Source organism: Astatotilapia calliptera, chromosome 1 (assembly GCF_900246225.1).
Source record: "Astatotilapia calliptera chromosome 1, fAstCal1.2, whole genome shotgun sequence".
Taxonomy (NCBI): Eukaryota; Metazoa; Chordata; class Actinopteri; order Cichliformes; family Cichlidae; genus Astatotilapia; species Astatotilapia calliptera.
Window position 1 is genome coordinate 8932904 of NC_039302.1, and position 17979 is coordinate 8950882.

The 17979-nt window shown below is 43.0% G+C and overlaps 1 protein-coding gene across 11 annotated transcripts in view; it reads right to left on the minus strand.

Annotated features, from left to right (window-relative positions):
- The window catches only part of neo1a (neogenin 1a), a 154116-nt gene that overhangs the window by 90708 nt on the left and 45429 nt on the right, over nucleotides 1-17979 (minus strand). For all 11 annotated transcript variants that reach the window (XM_026162423.1, XM_026162407.1, XM_026162449.1 and 8 more), the window contains exon 2: nucleotides 6796-7119. In XM_026162423.1, coding sequence (XP_026018208.1) covers nucleotides 6796-7119 — 324 coding nt within the window. The remainder of the gene's footprint in view (nucleotides 1-6795; nucleotides 7120-17979) is intronic.

A 17979-nucleotide genomic window follows, 5' to 3' on the forward strand; every position in this document is an offset into this window, starting at 1 on the left:
GGAAAAATTCTGAAAGCATAAAGACAATTAAGTGCGTAGGTGTAAATTTCTATGCACACACACAAAACCACACACTAGACACTGCGGTGTCTGGAGAGTAGAGATAGGGCTGTCTCCATCAGCCTCTCCACCTACCCAGAGGACCTAATCAGTCAGTGAATACACGTAAAATGGAGGCTGTCATCTACCTCCAGCCCAACAGACTCCCCGCCGACACTTTTCTCCCACTGCCAGCCTCTAGAGAGCAAAAAAAAAGATGGATCTTTCCCAAAAGCTCCATCCTCAACCAAGATATCCTACATCATGCATCATATTTTCTCAGCTGCCGAGTTTCTCCGTCCTCTTTCTCTTTGTCCTGTTTAGTCTCATCTTTACAGTTAGATCCAACTACTCATATACCAATTTCTGTTTTGTTTTTTATTGTCTTTGTATTTCCAAATTTCATGACTTTTGTCCCAAAGATAGCTACATGTTTTCAATTTCATCTTAACATATGATGAAAGCGCCTAAGTGTCTCTTTCTTCGCCTTTATCTCGAGCTGACTTCACTCCTTCCTGACATGTGCCAGAGAGAGATGAAAATCAGGGTAATGGAATCCACTGTGATCCTGACACTGCTTCCGGGACAGAACAATTCATCACTGCAACAACCCTCAACTCAGCAGGAAAGAGGCACATAATTGGGTATCAGTGGGAAACGCCTTTTTGCATTGGGAGCAACCAGAATCTATGCTTGGATTTTTGGATTCTTCTGTCCATCCAAAAGAAGAACAAAATTCCATCAATCAAATTTACAACTCGACAGACTGGCGACCCACCCAGGGCGTACCCTGCCTCTCACACAGAGGTTGCTGGGATAGTCTCCAGCCCAATGGCAACCCTGAATTGGATAAGCGAATGAAGATGGGTGTCTGGATGGTCATCCAACTTTATCGGCTTACACTGGAATGCCAAAATTATAAAGGAAAGCCAAGTCGATCTTATCCCGCTTTCCACAGTCACGCAAACTGTGCATTACAGTTGTTTCGCTTGTCATGCATCTGAAAACGTGTGGGGTAATGATTCATTCATCTGAGGACAGGGACTTGTTAGCCTGCTTATGGTTCTTGCAGTGAGCAAGCTCATGCCTGTGAAGACATCTGTCAGCATGCAGATCAAAGGTAACTGTAATGCCTGACAAGCTATATAGAAATTTAAAATACACTACTGCATATTTGAGGTAATATTATTCCTACGCAGCACTTAACTGCGTTTGAAGAGACATGAATTTTTAAAAACAGTCGCTCCAAATCACAACAAATTGACTGCAGGGTGCAGATTAAAGCCTGGATCCATCTGCAACTGTTGTAGGTGTCAAGTGTAAACAGGACATGAGTAAAAATCACCACCCTGGGGTTGCACGTCTCTGTCAACCAGTCAAGTTTTGATTCATATCAGTCCACAATCATTTAATATATGCAATACGTAGAGACTGCAGGAATTTAATTGGTGGGACCGAACCAACTGCTTTCAGGCATTGGTGTCTTTGAATTCCAACTCAGTATTTTTTAAAAAAATTCATTTTAGTGTTGACATACTCAAGATTTGCAATGTAGACACTCTCAAAAACAATAAAAAATTCATGAGGAAAAACAGATGTGGATGGTTTGTTTCTTTTTTGGAGCTCCTCTGAGATTTTTTGTTTTGGAGATTTATTATTCTATATTTTAGATGGAGCTATGTAACTGCCGTGGCCACTGTGGGCCTGCAAAATGGGTGAGTGCTAGAGCCTGTGAATACCGGTGAGTGTGTAGAAGCAGTTGAAAGGTGGAGGACTGAAAGGATAATAAAGAGAAAATGGAAGACTGTGAGGGGTAGTAAAGGGAGTAAAAAGAAAGGACGGGAGGGTGATTTAGTGACTCAGAGAACTGACAAAGAAAGCAAGACAAAGGTGAGAGAGGTAAAGGAAAGAAAGGGAAGTAGAGGATGAATGAATGAAGTGAACACATAACCCTCAGCGAACAGCTGAGAAGCTCGTGGGCGTGAGTGGTTAGACGTGAGCTGATTGGGCTGTATCGGCGCACATAGCAGGGAAAAGACCGGTGTTTGTTTGTCCTTGATTTTATTTGCTTTGTGTGTTTATTATAAACAGGGTGAGGTTTATATATTGATCCTAAAAAGGGGAGAAAACAAAGTTCAGAATATCTAAGGAGGACTCGCATGCTCTCCAGTGACCTAATTAGACTTTAGCCAACAGAGACACACAATTGGTAAGAAAATATCTTTTTTAATTCTCACATTAAGTATAATTAATGTTTCACAGAATGAACACAATTATAGCGTAGTGGTTTATACATTCACCTAACAAGCAGAGAGCACAAGTAAGTCTGATCCCCCGGAGGAAAGACAAATCCCTTTGTGGTTGAGTCCCAGAGGCAGCCGGAGTTACCTAAAGAAATCTGCTAAATCAAACATGCAGAGCCGCCCACTGTGGTGACCAACTTGTGAATAAGGGACCAGCCAAAAGTAGCTTTCACAGCAAAATAAAACACATAGAAAGTAGAAATCATTTATACAGTGTTCCAGAAATCAGGTGAGTGCAGATGGGTATGTATCCAAGCTGCATGTAAACCTAAAAATGGTCATTCTTAAGCTTTAAGAGGCCAATAAAACCATCCTGATACATGTATTTCTAGGTACTCTTGCCTTAAAGCAGCCACGTCCATCTCTGACGAACATTTTATAAATACAATCCGTGTTGAGTTTAATATTTCAACAGAAACTTGAACTGCAGCGGTCCCTGTCATGGCTGGAGGAAAGGCTGTATGTGATGAGCTGAATGCACCGAGGTAGTTTTAACAAAGATTAAACCGAGCTGCCAAAGCATATTACTCGAGCCACCTGGTGAATGTGCGAGTTTGTCAAAACTTGACGCAATCGCGCCTTAAAAGGCTAAAAAAAAAAAGTCTGCCTGTCCTTAAGTGAAAAGTAATGATATGCCGCTTATAAAAAAACAGAAACAAAACAAAATCACTCAACTCAGATAAAATCCTTTTCAAAGCGGGCATATAAAGCCATGTATCCATTCATTCCCTTGCAACCTTTTACCATTTTATTTACCCGAGCCACTGAACGAAGAAAATGTACTACACACAAAAGAGTCATTCAAAGGAAATCTTGCGAACCATGGCAACCTCAGTGCCCTATTATGTTTCATCCCAATTGAACGTCTTGATCCGTGTTTGGCTGACATCCATTTTATGTTGTGAAAACACAGCTGACTTGTGATTATTCACAATATGTAAAGATGTCAACTTAACTGCAAGTACAACAAAGTGCCTCCGACAACAGCACAAAGCGCTCCCCCTGCAACGGTGATGCAATCATCCTTTTCCACATTTTCAAGCCGTCATTTCTCCGGGGGTGTGACGCACCCCCTCCCCTACCCCCCTCGTCAAAAAACAGATTAAAATACATCAAAAAAAGGGGATTAAAGAATCTGCCGACACTCCTAAATCCTTCAAAAGGCGTCCGACTCTATCAAAGGATGAGTACTATTAAATATGAGGCGACACATGTGACACGTGAAGGGTGCCGGTGTTCAGTTTATAATTTCTGCCACTGTGGGGAGGGGAAAAATGAGATTTCAGTGAAGCATGATATCAAAGCAAAGCAATAAGTGGCTTTTGCCATCTTTATATGCCGGAGTAACCTATAGGTGACAGAAAGAGAGAGAGTGCACAGCAGAACAGAGGTGAAGCACTTGATTTGGCTGCCTCATGTACATACACAGACGTCAGATAGGAAAAACAAACCAAATAGGCTCCAAGACAGTGAGAGGGCAAAATAAATTCTCCATTTTCTCATTTGGGGGTTTCCCTGTTAAGCGGCAGTGAGGTGGGGCTCACCTCAAGCGATTCTTAAAGAGGGCTGAGTTCAAAGCGTGCCGGTGGGAGGAGAGACGGCTGCGTGGGAGAACAGCAGACAGTTAAGATGGGATTTCTCATTACGCGCGTCTCGCTCTGTGTCCTGGCTAACACTGCTGTATACCGCTCACTCCTTCTCTGCCCTATAATTTCTCTCACTCCCCCCCCCTCCTTTTCTCTCTCGCATAGACTCAAACTGAATGCATAAGATTGCGCCCCACTAGGCCACATTCCCCTTCTCTTTCATCTGAGCCCTGCTTGTGTTTCCACACTATCTGACTGTGCACACACAGAGGCTAAAACACACACAGACAGACTGGATGACAAAGCGAGAGCAAAGAGGGAACACAAGGCAGAGAGATCTTACCGTGTGTACATGAATGAGAGCTCAGAGCTAGGCTATGAAAAATAACAAATGTTGAAACTGAAAAAAATCCTTTAAACATCTCTCTATATAAATATATGAAACAGGACTTTTAATTGTTTTATTTCTTTACATACAGTCATTTTTAAATAATTCCCACGTCAGCTGAATGATACGAAACAGTCTGAATTACTTCACTGCATTTTAAACAGTGATTTCCTTCAGATTGGTTACATTCCCGTGTGTTCTTCTAACCGTGTTTTGTCTTTCACTGAATCTAAATACTGTTTCCACCTTCACTTTGTGCATATAAACAAACAGAACTGAAAAAAGTCAGGTAGCGGAGCCCATCAGGGCAAAGAGGTAAAGCGGGAGAGCTTTACCTCCCTTTACGGTTTTACGGTAAAGCGGCGCTGTCGTGATTGCGTCGCTGTGTGGAAGTAGACGCGTTTGCTCGAGAAGAATGAGCAGCACGTCCCCTTGCAATCAATCCCAGATATTACCCCGGTATTTGTCAGATATGCTCCCTGCCACGCCAGCCATCCGTGACTCATTCCGTCATTACATCGGAGAGGTCACGCCCACTCCACCCCTGCCTGCGCCATCGTTCCAGGGTCTGATGGCGGCCTAATGGCCTGCTCTCTCTACACTGCAATTAACCTTTTTATTGGCCACCTGCCAGACAGCTGGAGATACAGCAGTGTGCGCGCGCGTATGGGCTTATGTAAGCGCGACCATAAATGCGTCTGTGTTTATATGCACATGCACAGTGGCTGAAGCTTTTAAGTCTATAAATTACCATGTGAGCAGCGAGCCCCAGAGCACGCATGTGCACGTGGGCCTATAAAAGCTGACAGATTTCACCTGCTACTCTCGTCAAATAGAAATTGATTGAATCTAACATCCCATCATGTTTGACCCAGACAGATCCCACTGGCTGTGATGCTGTCTCAAAGCGGAAACACATCTTGGAACAAGAACTAAACACGTCCCTTTTGCATTATAGGCGAGCGCAGGGGGAGATATTATTTGTACTCCAGGAGCACCTGTCTCCCACCCCTGTCGCTGCTGGAGTAGAAGTAAATGGCAGCTGTAAAAATGATTCCAATTAAAATGACATTTCTGTAAATATGTCATCTTCCAAAGTTTCATCAAATCTGTGCCACTGATGCCAAACATTGCATAGTTAAAGCTACCCCGTGGAGTTTTTGACTTATAGTAGCACAAATCCCTGTTTTCAAAACACAAAGACGGGCGTGCATGCAACAGGGACGGGTGATAATTCGCGTGGAAACACTGTAATGTGCCAGCAAAGACTGTATCCTAGTAAATGTGCACACAGTGTAGATGAAATTGGAGGACAAAGTGCATTCAGCACATTTGTCTTCATGAAAATAAATATAGATCTAATTTGTCTGTTCACAAGGAAACTCCACAGAATCATTTTAATGCTGATATCTTTTATTTGACCATCCGATGTTTTATTTTAAACCCTGCTGCACTCTAATAGTATTATATCCTTTTCCCAAGGGAAGTCGTATCTGCGAGATCTCGTCTCACACACAGTTAGACCGCGAGCTTTTTGAGTGAAGGAGAAAAAAAATCTTTTCGATCTCTGCAATGCTAACATACTGCTTCATTACTTTGCAATTCAAAAACCAATGAAAAGTAACAGAACGGCAGGCGGACAGTAACTTTACACAGGCGCTCGCTGTCTGAGAGGCTTGCTATACCATTGTCAACAAGAGGTCTCTGTCGAGTGTCTTTAAAATGTGGCGGAGCACGGCTGAGCAGAAAGCACACAGTAAATGCATTCTGTGGCTCCTGCAGCTGCAAATTGAATTTTGGGGCATGACTTGACTCAAAACACCTAATAATCCCACGTCACTTGCTGTTCCCGAGCTGAACAAGGTCACACTGTACAGCGAGTAATGAAAAAAAGACCCTTTTTACAAGCATTTATCCAAATGCATTCAGGCTCCGGCGAGGTGAAGAAATTTAAAGAAAAGAAAGCACAAATGGCCGAGCACCTGAAGGACAAAAAACCCCCAACAGAATAAGAAAAATAAACCACAAAACCCTTTCATGTATACGGACGCCACATGTCTGTGCACATATAGCATGCAGTGGTGAAGGGGGGAGCATAGCAAAGACTGACAGGTTTTAAGTCACTGCACAAACAGCTTTTGTTTCTTATGACGTCTCATTAGCCCTGACAAAAAGTTAAAGCTGGGATTATCTAAACCTTATCGCCTCATTTGTCAATCAGCTTTTGAATGTGCACACTCACTCTGATGTGACAGCCAGCACAAGTGCAAACACGTGTTGGGAGTTCAGCAGGTCTATAAAGCACTTGCTGGTAAACACGTAGTCTAGTCAATGCTTTTCGGCTCCATCCATAATCTCACAGTGGCTTTTGAGTGATCAACAGCTCAACAGTAACTACAACACATTTGAAAGCATAAACCAGAGTTGAGTTTGGACTGTATCACATGCTGGCTATGCTGATTAATCTCGCAGTCCTTACCTGCTACAGAGAGGCGTGCCGTGCGGCTGGAAATGGATCCCAGGTTCTCAATGGTGGCAACACACTGATAGGTTCCTTCGTCTGGCTTGTTATGTTTAGAGTGAACCACATGGCTGAAGAACAGCGTGCCGTCGGGCAGTATTTTTCTCCTCTCGTCTGAAACCAGGCTCATGAAGGTGCCGTCTTTCTTCCATTCGATGTGTGCCGGCGTGGCTGCGTCGCTGTGTGCAGAACAGTTGAGGAAAGCGGAGTTCCCCCGGATGGCCAGCGTGTCCTGGGGCTCCACGGTGAACCAGAAGGGGCTGAAGGGCTGCACTGCTGAAGCTGAGGAGCAACAGAGGGGAGAAGTGAGATGTCAACACAGAAAGTTACGTCAGGTCCACTTTTCTCTGAGCGCTAATGAAAATTAGCGAAATTCTTGCTGCTCTCCAGCAGCTTATCAGTGGGCGATGTGGCTTGAAGATCACACCACAATTATGGGGGCAGATTCATTATCAAGGATGCATTGCTCAAGTTTCCCCAGATGATCATTCTCTATCATTCTAAACACCTGATTAGCTGTGTATACAGTGGATTAAAAAGTCTGACAATTTGAGTTAGTGCTCTATTTCTCGTTTTTACATTGATTTTATTCTGAAAGTTCCTGCAGGAAGTGGTAATATATAACACTGATATAACACTGATGCTTCTTCTGGCTGGTTGCCAGGTCGCCTCCATTCTTTATCCACCAAACTACGCCACAGCTATTCACACTTCTTGTTAGTTGAAATGTGAACAGTGCTGATATTTCTATACAAGTTACTCTAAGAATTTTATTCTGAAAGTCCAGTCTCTTCAAAATAAAGCACCTGTATGTAGCAGGTGGTAAAAACCAATCACAATTTAACACGGTCAGATCATACCAGTGTATCCGTTTTGATTTCACTGATTCCAGCATGGATCTTCTTTCCGTAAGCTTCAGCTTCTTTATCGGATTACTAATCAGTAATCGAGTGTAACTACTATCAAAGATCAGTAAAGAAACATGCTTGCGGTTATGCTGCAGCAGAGGGTTGATGAAAGGTGCGAAATGCTTGCAATCACTCTAAATTGCACAACACTACTATCTGCTTTTTCAGTTCGGTCACAGCATATCCTAAGAAGTCGCTGACATCAATGGCGTGTTTCAATGCTCACTCTAAAAATGACAGAACACTGCAGGACTCCAAGTGCCCCAAACACTGAATGAAGTGTTCCCGAACCAAAACATCTTTTTGTTCATTCTATCTTTCAGCCAAAGTGCCTCGGCCTTATTCCAGAGCCTCAAAGAGGCTTTTTATTATGAAACCACAAGCCTCGCTGGAATTGGGCAAGAGGAACTGACAAATTTAACCAAGTCTAGCCTCCCTGGCAAGTTAATATCACGTCTTGCGTTATCATAAGTACAGCGTGCAGGGAAGGAGTAAACACGCAGGAACGCGGCTGCCATTTCCTTTCCTCGAGCAGAAATGGTAACATCACATTGACATGAACAGTGCCAAAGTGAGAGTAAGTAAAATTGCTTTGCATTCACCTCATCCATTATTCAAGCACTCCCACTGTAAGAGTCACACTGTGGTATTGTTTAGATAAATAACACCAATTATCAGTTCTGCAGGGATGGGGCAGAGCTTGAAAAATAATTAAAGGGGTATGAAGGTATTTTAATAATTCAACGAATGGAGTGAAATAAGTGGCTGAGTGTTAAATGCAGTTTAAAATATGCCTGCTCTCTTCCAAGGAAATGGCATGTCTCCGGGGGAGAGGGGAGAGCAGAATGCGATAGAAAGAGATGAAGACAGAAAATGAGAGAGTAGTGTGAGAGCGAACGAGGGATCCTGTGCCAATAGTTCAGCTATTTAACTACTAGAAGATAATTTCTCTACCTTGTGGCGCCCTAGCGAGAGATCCAAGATTGAAGTAATATAATGCATGGTCCATTATGGTGGCAATATGAATGCTTGCCCTCTGTGCACTTAGTTGTCTTGAAAGCACAAACAATTACAGAGAAAATACTGTTGGAAAGTGACTGAACTAAATAGAAACAGATGCAAATAAATGTAAGCCGTTTTCCCACTAAACTGAGCAGTCAGACCCCACACTAATTCACTGATGAGTGGACCAGAATACTGAAGAGGAAGTGTGCCTGCATTCTGTCTCAGTGTACAGCAGGGACCTTGAACAACTGAATTGAGGCCTGATATACGAGCACAGTCCCTTTAGAAAGATCTGTGTTAGCAGTTACTTTACAGATATCCTCCTATGACTGCTCTGGCGCCATTTCACTGCAGTTGCGGAGTAAATTCAAGCAAAGAAAACTTTATTAGGCTGGGTAATGCACAGAGTGCGCAAGAGCTCAAAACATTTTGAAAATCCCTCCAGGCAGAAGTGGAAGTGAAATTCAACTGAATAAACAGCAGTAATGAATAAAATATACAATGTTCTAAACTAGCCCAAAACATTTCTAACTGCAGCTCTTAGGAGGCAAGTGAGTGGCTTCTAATTAGACTGAAGCAAGTAGCTAATTTCAGGAAATCAATAAATTCACAGCGAGCCTGCTTACATATTGGGCAGAATGTGACAACACTAGCAAATGTGTTTGACTCATGGTGTATAGGACAGATGGAGAGAGACTTGAGGGAGGAATTCGTCACTCCAGCGGACCAAAAGCACCATGACATGCTTAATCATCTCTGCATTACACTGCTGGAACAGTTGGGTGTGTGGGGCTGGGCAGCTCGTCTGTGCCCAGGTTTGGCTCCCCTCCAGTCAAAAGACCATCTTCAGCTGCTCTCTATCTGAGGGAAAAAACTGAATGGGCTTGAAGGTCCTACAAGCATCCTATCAGAGTCAAAGCAGCTGGCTTTAGCAGCTTTTCATCCCAATCGCAGAAACAGTAGGGGAGGGCTTAGCTTCGGCTCTACTTTTGAGAAAATGGCAAACCATCTGCATTCAGCTGCAGACACAACAACCAACGTCTGTGCACTGGGATGAACCAGGGGTGTAAGGAGTTTGATGGCAGGCAATCGGCTTTTTGGCAGCATCTAACTAATCTTCTGTTAGAATCTTTGACTCATTAACACCATTTCTGCTACTAATCTCAATTTCTCCCTCACATTACCTTCAACCGCTCCTGGCAGATGGCTGCCCCTCCCTGAGCCTGGTTCTACTGAAGGTTTCTTCCTGTTTGAAGCGAGTAGTTCCTTATCTATCGCCAAGTGCTTGCTCATTTGAAGTCGTCTGATTGTTGGGGTTTCATTCTATTATTGTAGTGTCTTTACCTAATAATACAAAGCACCTTGAGGCAACTATTTTTGTCATTTGGTGCTATATAAACAAAACTAAATCCAATAAAACTGCAAACAGATTCCAAAACAAGGATGCCAACGTTAGTGGCCAAAGTTCAAACGCGTGCGTTTCACGTAAAGGTGGGATTGTGTAAATCAATGCCGAACACCCTGGACTCATCTGCAGACTGAACAAATATTTTGACAAAAGGCGAAAGCAGCATTCCAAACCGATGACTATATTTCATGTTTCCGTCTTTGTAGCATGTAGAGAAACACAATCATAAAAGAAGTTTCACATAAAGCGCAGTGTAGCCAGCGTATAATTTCTCTCCTCTAGAAAGCAACTAAAAATAACCAACTCAAGGCAAATTTATCTCTTTCAAACTCCCTCAGATTATTTATAGAAAATGAGGGAAAATGTATGAAAGCACACAGAGCAAAATCCATATTTCACCAATTTAATGGGTCCCTTAGGAATAACAACAAAGTCCCCGTATCAATAAACAGGCTTCTGAACGCTAACCTAAAGCAATTCCAGTGACGTAAGGAGAAGCTGGAAAAACCACACCCGTGACCGATATTTAAAGGTTCACTAGCCTGAATTGTCGCTCCTTGTTAAAAAGAGAGGACAAGCAGCCAGCACCTCAGCAGGAAGCAAGGATCTCTATCTGCAACATGTGATTAAAAAAAACAGAAGAAAATGCACAAACATCAGTATCTTAGAGTAAAGACAAGCTTCAACCTTTATGCCAGAGCTGAGGGAAAAAAGTTTACTTTTGGCAGCTAACAAGGTTCCGAGTTATAAGCCTGGAAAAAAAAATTGTAATGAACACAAATAGAACGAGCAGTGGCGTGCCGATGCACTGTGAAGTGCTCGCTGACAGAAAACTCAACAGAACTCATGTTCTCATACATCAAAGTGCAGAAAAACCAAAACCTGCTGAAACAGAACATAATGAGAAGAAGGGAGATCAGTTAAATTTGCAATGACAGGAATTTCTGTCTCTTGTATACATTTGTTTTTTGTCTTTCGCTCACACAGCCAGATGATGGCTATATGTTTCCCAGAGAAATGCAAAGTGCACCTTTAAATGTTTCTTACAATAGCACTGAAACACAGCGGGCTTTTAACAGCACAGCTGTAGAGTTAGAGGAGGAGAGAGGGGTCAGAAACCACATTACAGTGTGAGGAGTCTAATCTATTCGGGCCCCCATCCGTTTGTGTTTGATAAATAGAAACCTCCACACCAGGCAACCAGTGAGAATAAGTCGAGCGGAGAGCAAGGGGCTAGAAAATGGGCTTGTCTGCTTGATAAGCATGGGCTGTTACCTCTGTCCCAAATCCACTTTTCTCCGCAGTCATAAAAGGTTTGGGAGCCCAGCTTAAGGTGGTGCTGCGATATGCTGCAGTGCTCCCCCCCACTCGGATATGAGGAAGACAGAATGGAGATGTGGGGCTAGTGATGGATTTCCCCCACGTCCTGACAATGTTAAAAGCACGATTTCAGACATTACGGAGATTACTATCTAGGTGAGGGGTGTGTGTGTGTGTGTGATAACTAGTAAGCCACAACTTCTAGCTCTCTTCCCGTGAGAGTTTAGAAAAGTAGAAAAAGGTGTCTGCATCAACTGTGCGAGGTCATCTGCACTGACCCCAGATACCGGTTAACAATTTCGGCAAATTACAAAGTCAGCCTCGTAACATTGGGTGTGTTAAAAAAAAGAAATCCCACTGAAGGCAGTAAAGAGTGGGTTGGCGAGGGTCTGCTCTCTGCACAAAGACCCCCTGTTCTCTCCTATTCTGCACTTGGCCCAGCAGGAAGCCTCCTCCCTCATTGACCCACCGCCTGACAGCAGTCATAGTGACTGCCTTCCTTATTGAGCCACTCTTGAGACAGAACAGAGCGCTCTGGAAGCCAGTCGCGTTTTCAACAACCGAGGCTCTTCTGTGGCCTGATCTTGGGACGAGGAAATCCTGGACATCATCAAAAGTAAAAACACTTTGCAGAGATTTGAAACCACTGGGAAATTACATCTGTAAAGGGCAAACAGTAATATGGATTCTGCTTGTTATCATTATGCTGCTTTCACGCTCTTTATAATATGTCACTGGATCTCTGAGCTGTAAGCCCTTTGTAAGAAAACAAGCCAGGAAAATCGTTAGTAGCGCATCGGAGATGAATGGAGGCCTTCAGTGCAGGTAAAGATAGATACAGGATGAGGGCCTTTTGTAATTTACCTGAGCACTTCAGGCTCCTGTCTCTGTGCTATTTCCATATCTTCACCGTTTGTTCTTCCAGGCAGAACATCAGGCTGCTTAAATGACACTAATGGAAATGGTTGTCTCTTCTTCCCTCCCACACTCTCCTGTGCTTTTCCTTCATTTTTGCACCCTGAGTCCGTGTCTCTTTCTGTGCAGTCTTTCATCCAGCCTTCTCCCAAAACTTTGCTCTAAAGCCCATCTGTCACCGTCGAGGACCTCTGGGAAATAACCATGAACCTAAGATCGAGCGTGGTGGGACTAGGTGTCTGCAATGTAGAAATGGAGAAAAAGCTTATTTGAGGCATGTATCTATTTAGTGGAAAAGGTGTCCTTTTCAAATTAAGAAAACACAGCCTCCCGCTCGAATTAATGTGCTGGGCTTTACTTATATTAAATTAAAGAAATTAAGATTTATGTAGAGACTCTGTGTTCGTGCTTTCTAGAGATTAGCCCAAATAATCTGACTATATGACTTTTACCATCTTCTACTATCTTTTACAATGTCAAGCTAAAGGAAAAGAGAGTTGGTGTTACAACCCAAGCACTCAACAATGCCTGATGAGCCTGATCACGGATACCACAACCCACTGATTCTGGTATTCAAAGCATTCCCCGCAGCACTTCATGAAATGAGGAGTTAAGGCCAAGCCATACAGGGATGGACAAAATGACTGGGGTGCCTAGCTCACACACTGGCTGTCCTGCGCTGGCACCAACTCAACTGGCAGATTAAAAGAGAAAAGGATCCAATTTCTTCAGCTCAGAGTTCTCCATCATCCTGTATACTGGCTGCCATGGTAAAGCTCCAGAGGCCCGGAGGCAACATGACAGGGTCACCAGTGAAGGAGGGTCACCGCAACGGCATCAGCTCTGGTTGCGCTGCAAACTGCCAGAAAATGGTATTCTAAAAAAAAACGTCAGTCTCTTTTTTAATCAGGTGGAGAGAAAAAAAAGATCTTAGTGAAATGATTCACTGCTTAATAGGATTAGCAAATAGTCTGAGTGCAAGACGCCGGCAAAACTTCAAATGTGGACCGCCACGGCCAATGTGAAGACATTAAGTGAAGGATTTTTATTCAGACCTTTTTACTCTTTACAGTACTGAATGTAATGGTGTCAGGGTATAGTATACCAGTGATTAATGACTACCTAATCCCACACAGGCACAACTGACCCCAACTTCCTGCTTAGTAGCAAAGGAGCTCAGTCCAAGACCACCTTGGAGCCTTATTTCAATGCACTGCCTAATGAGAGGCCTTAAAACCAGGCTCAACACCAAGTGTTAGCAAGAAACTGGATAATGTACAAGCTACGAGGAGGCCATATCGAGCGACGCTTAGACCAACATTTACCATTCTGAAAGTCAGTGGTAAACATTACTCTTTGGTTCACAGATTATATGGACTGAGTGATTTAAAGAATTAGAACATTTGAAACTGATTTTTCATCATTTAATAAAGCATTTTAAGAGCAGCTGTTTGCAGGAGCATTTGATTTAAAGTAAGCGCCAACATCTGAAGCCTAAACGTCTTAGTATCCATGCAGTGGCCTATAAAAAAAAAAAAAGAGAGAAAAAAAAGTGTGTTTGTGTATTTTCCAAACATCAAAAGAGAATGCTGGAAATTAGGTTTTGAGGCAGTATCTGGCTTTTTTTCTTTTCTCATTAGTCCTACAAATACACACCTTTTATGTCACAGTTCAATGAAAATGCCAAGTGGTGATCAGGAGAAATAGTCTGCAGGGGAAAATCTCTTAAATGCACACTAATTCATGCTTTGCACTCATTAGTGTAGCATACATTTTTCATAGATGTTTACAACAATTACATTTGGAACCTGTGTTTCCAAAATATGCATATTTATATCCCTGTGGCATGCCTGTAAACAAAATATGTTCTTGACTGTGCATTCGGCTACATTACATACATAATTTTATATTAAACTTACTGGTTATTGAATTATATATCCACCGCTGTAGACTGTATTATGAACTCTGGTACAAATAAATGGTTTAATGGTTTAAACAATTAATAAAACTCTTCTTTGGCAAAATGATAGAGGCAGGTATATTTCTTTCAGTAAAACTGGACACAAATACTGAAAATAGGAGGGGAAAAAAGACATTTAAATGAAATGCTGGACAGAGCTTTCAACAGCCGAGTGTGATGAGGGAGACCCAGGAGGGATTGGTTGGATGGGGAACCCCCTCACCTCATCTGGTAACGATAATTAACCAGTACTGATTGAGGCTCAAATTCCCTCGCTTATCAACCTCCCCCGTGGGCTCACAATGAAGGATTGGCCCACAGAGACGAGAGCAGCCCAGACAAGCATTCTTTGAGAGCTGGTCTTGAGATAGTGCAAGACAATGATGAAAAAACCCACTTTGCCTCACGCAAAGTAATTGGAACGCAAAATGGCAAGAACGAGCATGTTTCTCAGGCTAGATGGACACCCACAGAGCAGTTGGACTAAAGGTTACAACCATCACTTAATGCTTGCGTTTGAGAATTGGACTAACCTTTTCTAGCTGCTGAAAAAAAAGTGCTTTGAGAGAAAAAAAAGAAAAGAAAAAAAAAACTCACCATGGCAGCAGATGCCATTATCTGCTATTTTTTAAGTAAAATGCCCTTTAAATTGCACTCTCAAACAAACTAACAACTGCAGAGACAAACGACGCGCTTAAAATACCACCAGAAATCAGCACATAGTACCAATCAGTACGAACCGTTGAACTGTAGTCAGAAAAGACGAACAGGAGGGGAAATCCATATCGTCTTTTGACCCATAAAACATCGCGATGTCATTCAAATAATCTGGTAGCATGAGACAAGTGACTCAAAATCTGACAACATTGTCGAGTGCTGCTGTGAGCGCGACAAAGAAAGAATTGTGAAGATCTCATGTGAGATAGCATTGTACAGTAATAAAGCTGGAGTAACAACAATACATAGGGGGGGGAAGAAAGAAAAAAAGTGGAAATGTCTTCCAGATGCCTTGTGGCGATAAGTTATCTGATGAGGCTGTAAAACCAGCAAGCACTGGGCAAAACGTAGCCAGGAAGTAGTCGACACACCAGGCAGATTGGGGCCAAGTTCTGAGCAGCAACACATGAGATAGTCATCTGAGACAGGAAAGCACATTCATTTTGCCACCAGCTAGCTCCACCCTTTCCCCACCAACCCCCATACTGAAGAAAATCATGTGGCCGTAATGAGATATCCTAGAGATTTTTTAATGAAACACAATATTATATTCTCTTGTGCCTGTTTTTTCTCTTTCCTCAGCTATCACACTCACTCACACAAACATATACACACAGAGAAGAAAATCGATATAATCCTCTATGCCTTGCACAGTCAAACACCCGGCAATTTATCAGCATTGGATTTCAAAGTCTGGGTCTTTGCCTATTTCGTCCTTGACTCCTGTCATTTATTTGCTCTTATTTTTTCTTGAGCACAACAGGAAGAAGTAGAGAAGGAGACGGGGTGTGTAGGGGTGTGGGGGGGTGTTTGGGAGGTGTAGGGGGGGGGGGCTTGCTTACAGTACAATTTCCACACACTCTACAGTTAAGTAGAGCGGTTGGTACAAAGAGCTAGAGATAAAAGTGCAGGGCACACTGAACAACTCTGCCAGAGGTCACATCCAGCAATTCACTTGATCACAGTGTTTGGATCTGGCTCCTTTGAGTGGTCAAGTGTGGCCAATCTTCCTCTGATAAGTCAGATGCCAATTACCAGCCCAGACACAAAAACATTTCAAACTACCCCAGTTTCTCCTCTTGTCGAGATAAGCATCAGCATGCAAATTCTGCTAATTACAACGGAGCTGAGTCATAGTCCCCCCCACTTTCAAAGCTCCCTTTGAGACTTATTACACTGGCCTATTGCTGTCACATATAGATAAAAGATAAGAATTATTTTCCCATAAGAAAGGGGGGGGGGGGGGGGGACACTAGCATTAACATGGTTGTCAGTTTCTTCTCACAAAAGAACTTGAAGTTTTTCTTCTATGCAATAATCCCACAGCTCTGCCTTTAACATAGAACAAGATCCTTACAACTAAAAACATGCATTTATGAGGAGTGTGCATATATGCGGGACGACTCTTTTTTTTGTTCTTTTCAGACTGGCTTCAAAGTAGTTGACAGAGAGGTGCAGTTAGTGGGCTGTTGATAAAAGGGAAGCCAGTCGCTGCGTGTTCACAGCGATTTGGAGGAAACCATTTAACACTGGAGTACGGGAAAGATCAAAGCCTTCGAGCCAACACTGGGAGGGAGACTCAATTACTATTTTACTTGAAACCGGATGCTACCCCTCTGGAAGAGACCCTTAAAATAACTCTGGAAAAAAATATCCATGGCAGCTCGGAGAAGTGGGGACTTGGGAGGGAATGCTATCTGAAGACAGTGCTGTAATAACGTTGGAGTTAAGTGCGGTTACAGGGGTTAAGTGTTTGCACCAGGGGCATAGTTAGATTACAAAATGAAGATGCTGCGTGAGGCATGAAGGTCTCCTAGATATTATTACTGTCGTGTACGAGATAGCAAAGCTGCCTTTTAAATGATGAAAGCACCTTTTTCCCCCTTTTGGGAGAGTAGCAATTTTTTTTCACCTTACACTTCTGGCCTGCAATCATAAACCATTTTCACACATGAACTCCAGACAACAGCCTGAGATATTGTTCGAAGTTGCCCTGAAAGACGTGCAGCAGACGACAGGAGATTTTCTGTCAGATGTGCTGGGCTTTATTCAAACCGATGAAGCCGGTCTAACGTCCTGCCTGACCGATTCAGACATCTGCCTTCTCACATGCAGTTCATGTGTCAAATACAGATATATTTAGGACAACTCCCCAGTCACTGCAGATATCATCCTATAGCCAATCTGAACCACGACACACATTACTGATCTGACCCGTATTTACTGGGATTAACATGCTGCCTTTCAGGGGACATAGAATAAAGGGATGGGATGTGCTTTACTCACATTTACTTACTAAATCTATCATCAGCAGCTATGAGTCTTTTTCAGTGGAATTTCTACTTTACAGGTGACTAGTGTAAATGGGCCAGAACTTATTATAGTGCTTTACACCCATTCATACAGCAGTGTATTCTGTGCTGCTTTCTATTACACATGCAATCACAATCTAGTGGATTGGGGTTCAATATTTTGCCCAAAGAAACTGGGAACTGAACCACCGACCACAGTAACTACTGAGCCAGACAATGCCAGTGGGCCAAGGATTGAGATGAAAGATAACTAGAAATATAATCTGTCCAGCATGTCCTGGACCTACCGCAGGGTCTACTCCTGGTAGAATACCTCCCCTAGGAGACCCCCAGGAGGCATCCTATTCAGAAGTCCAAACCACCATAATATGGTGGAGTAGTAGTGGCTCTACTCTAAGTCCCTCCCAAATAACCAAACTCCTCATCCTATGAATAAGAAAAAGTCCAGCCACCCTTCAGAGGAGACTTTTCACCACTCGTATCCCTGATTTTATTCTTTGGGTCACTACCCAGAGCTTGATGCCGTGGTTGAAGGTAGGATAAATCAGCCGCTCCAACCCGTCAGTCACTCTCCCCTCACTCATGAACAAAGTCCAC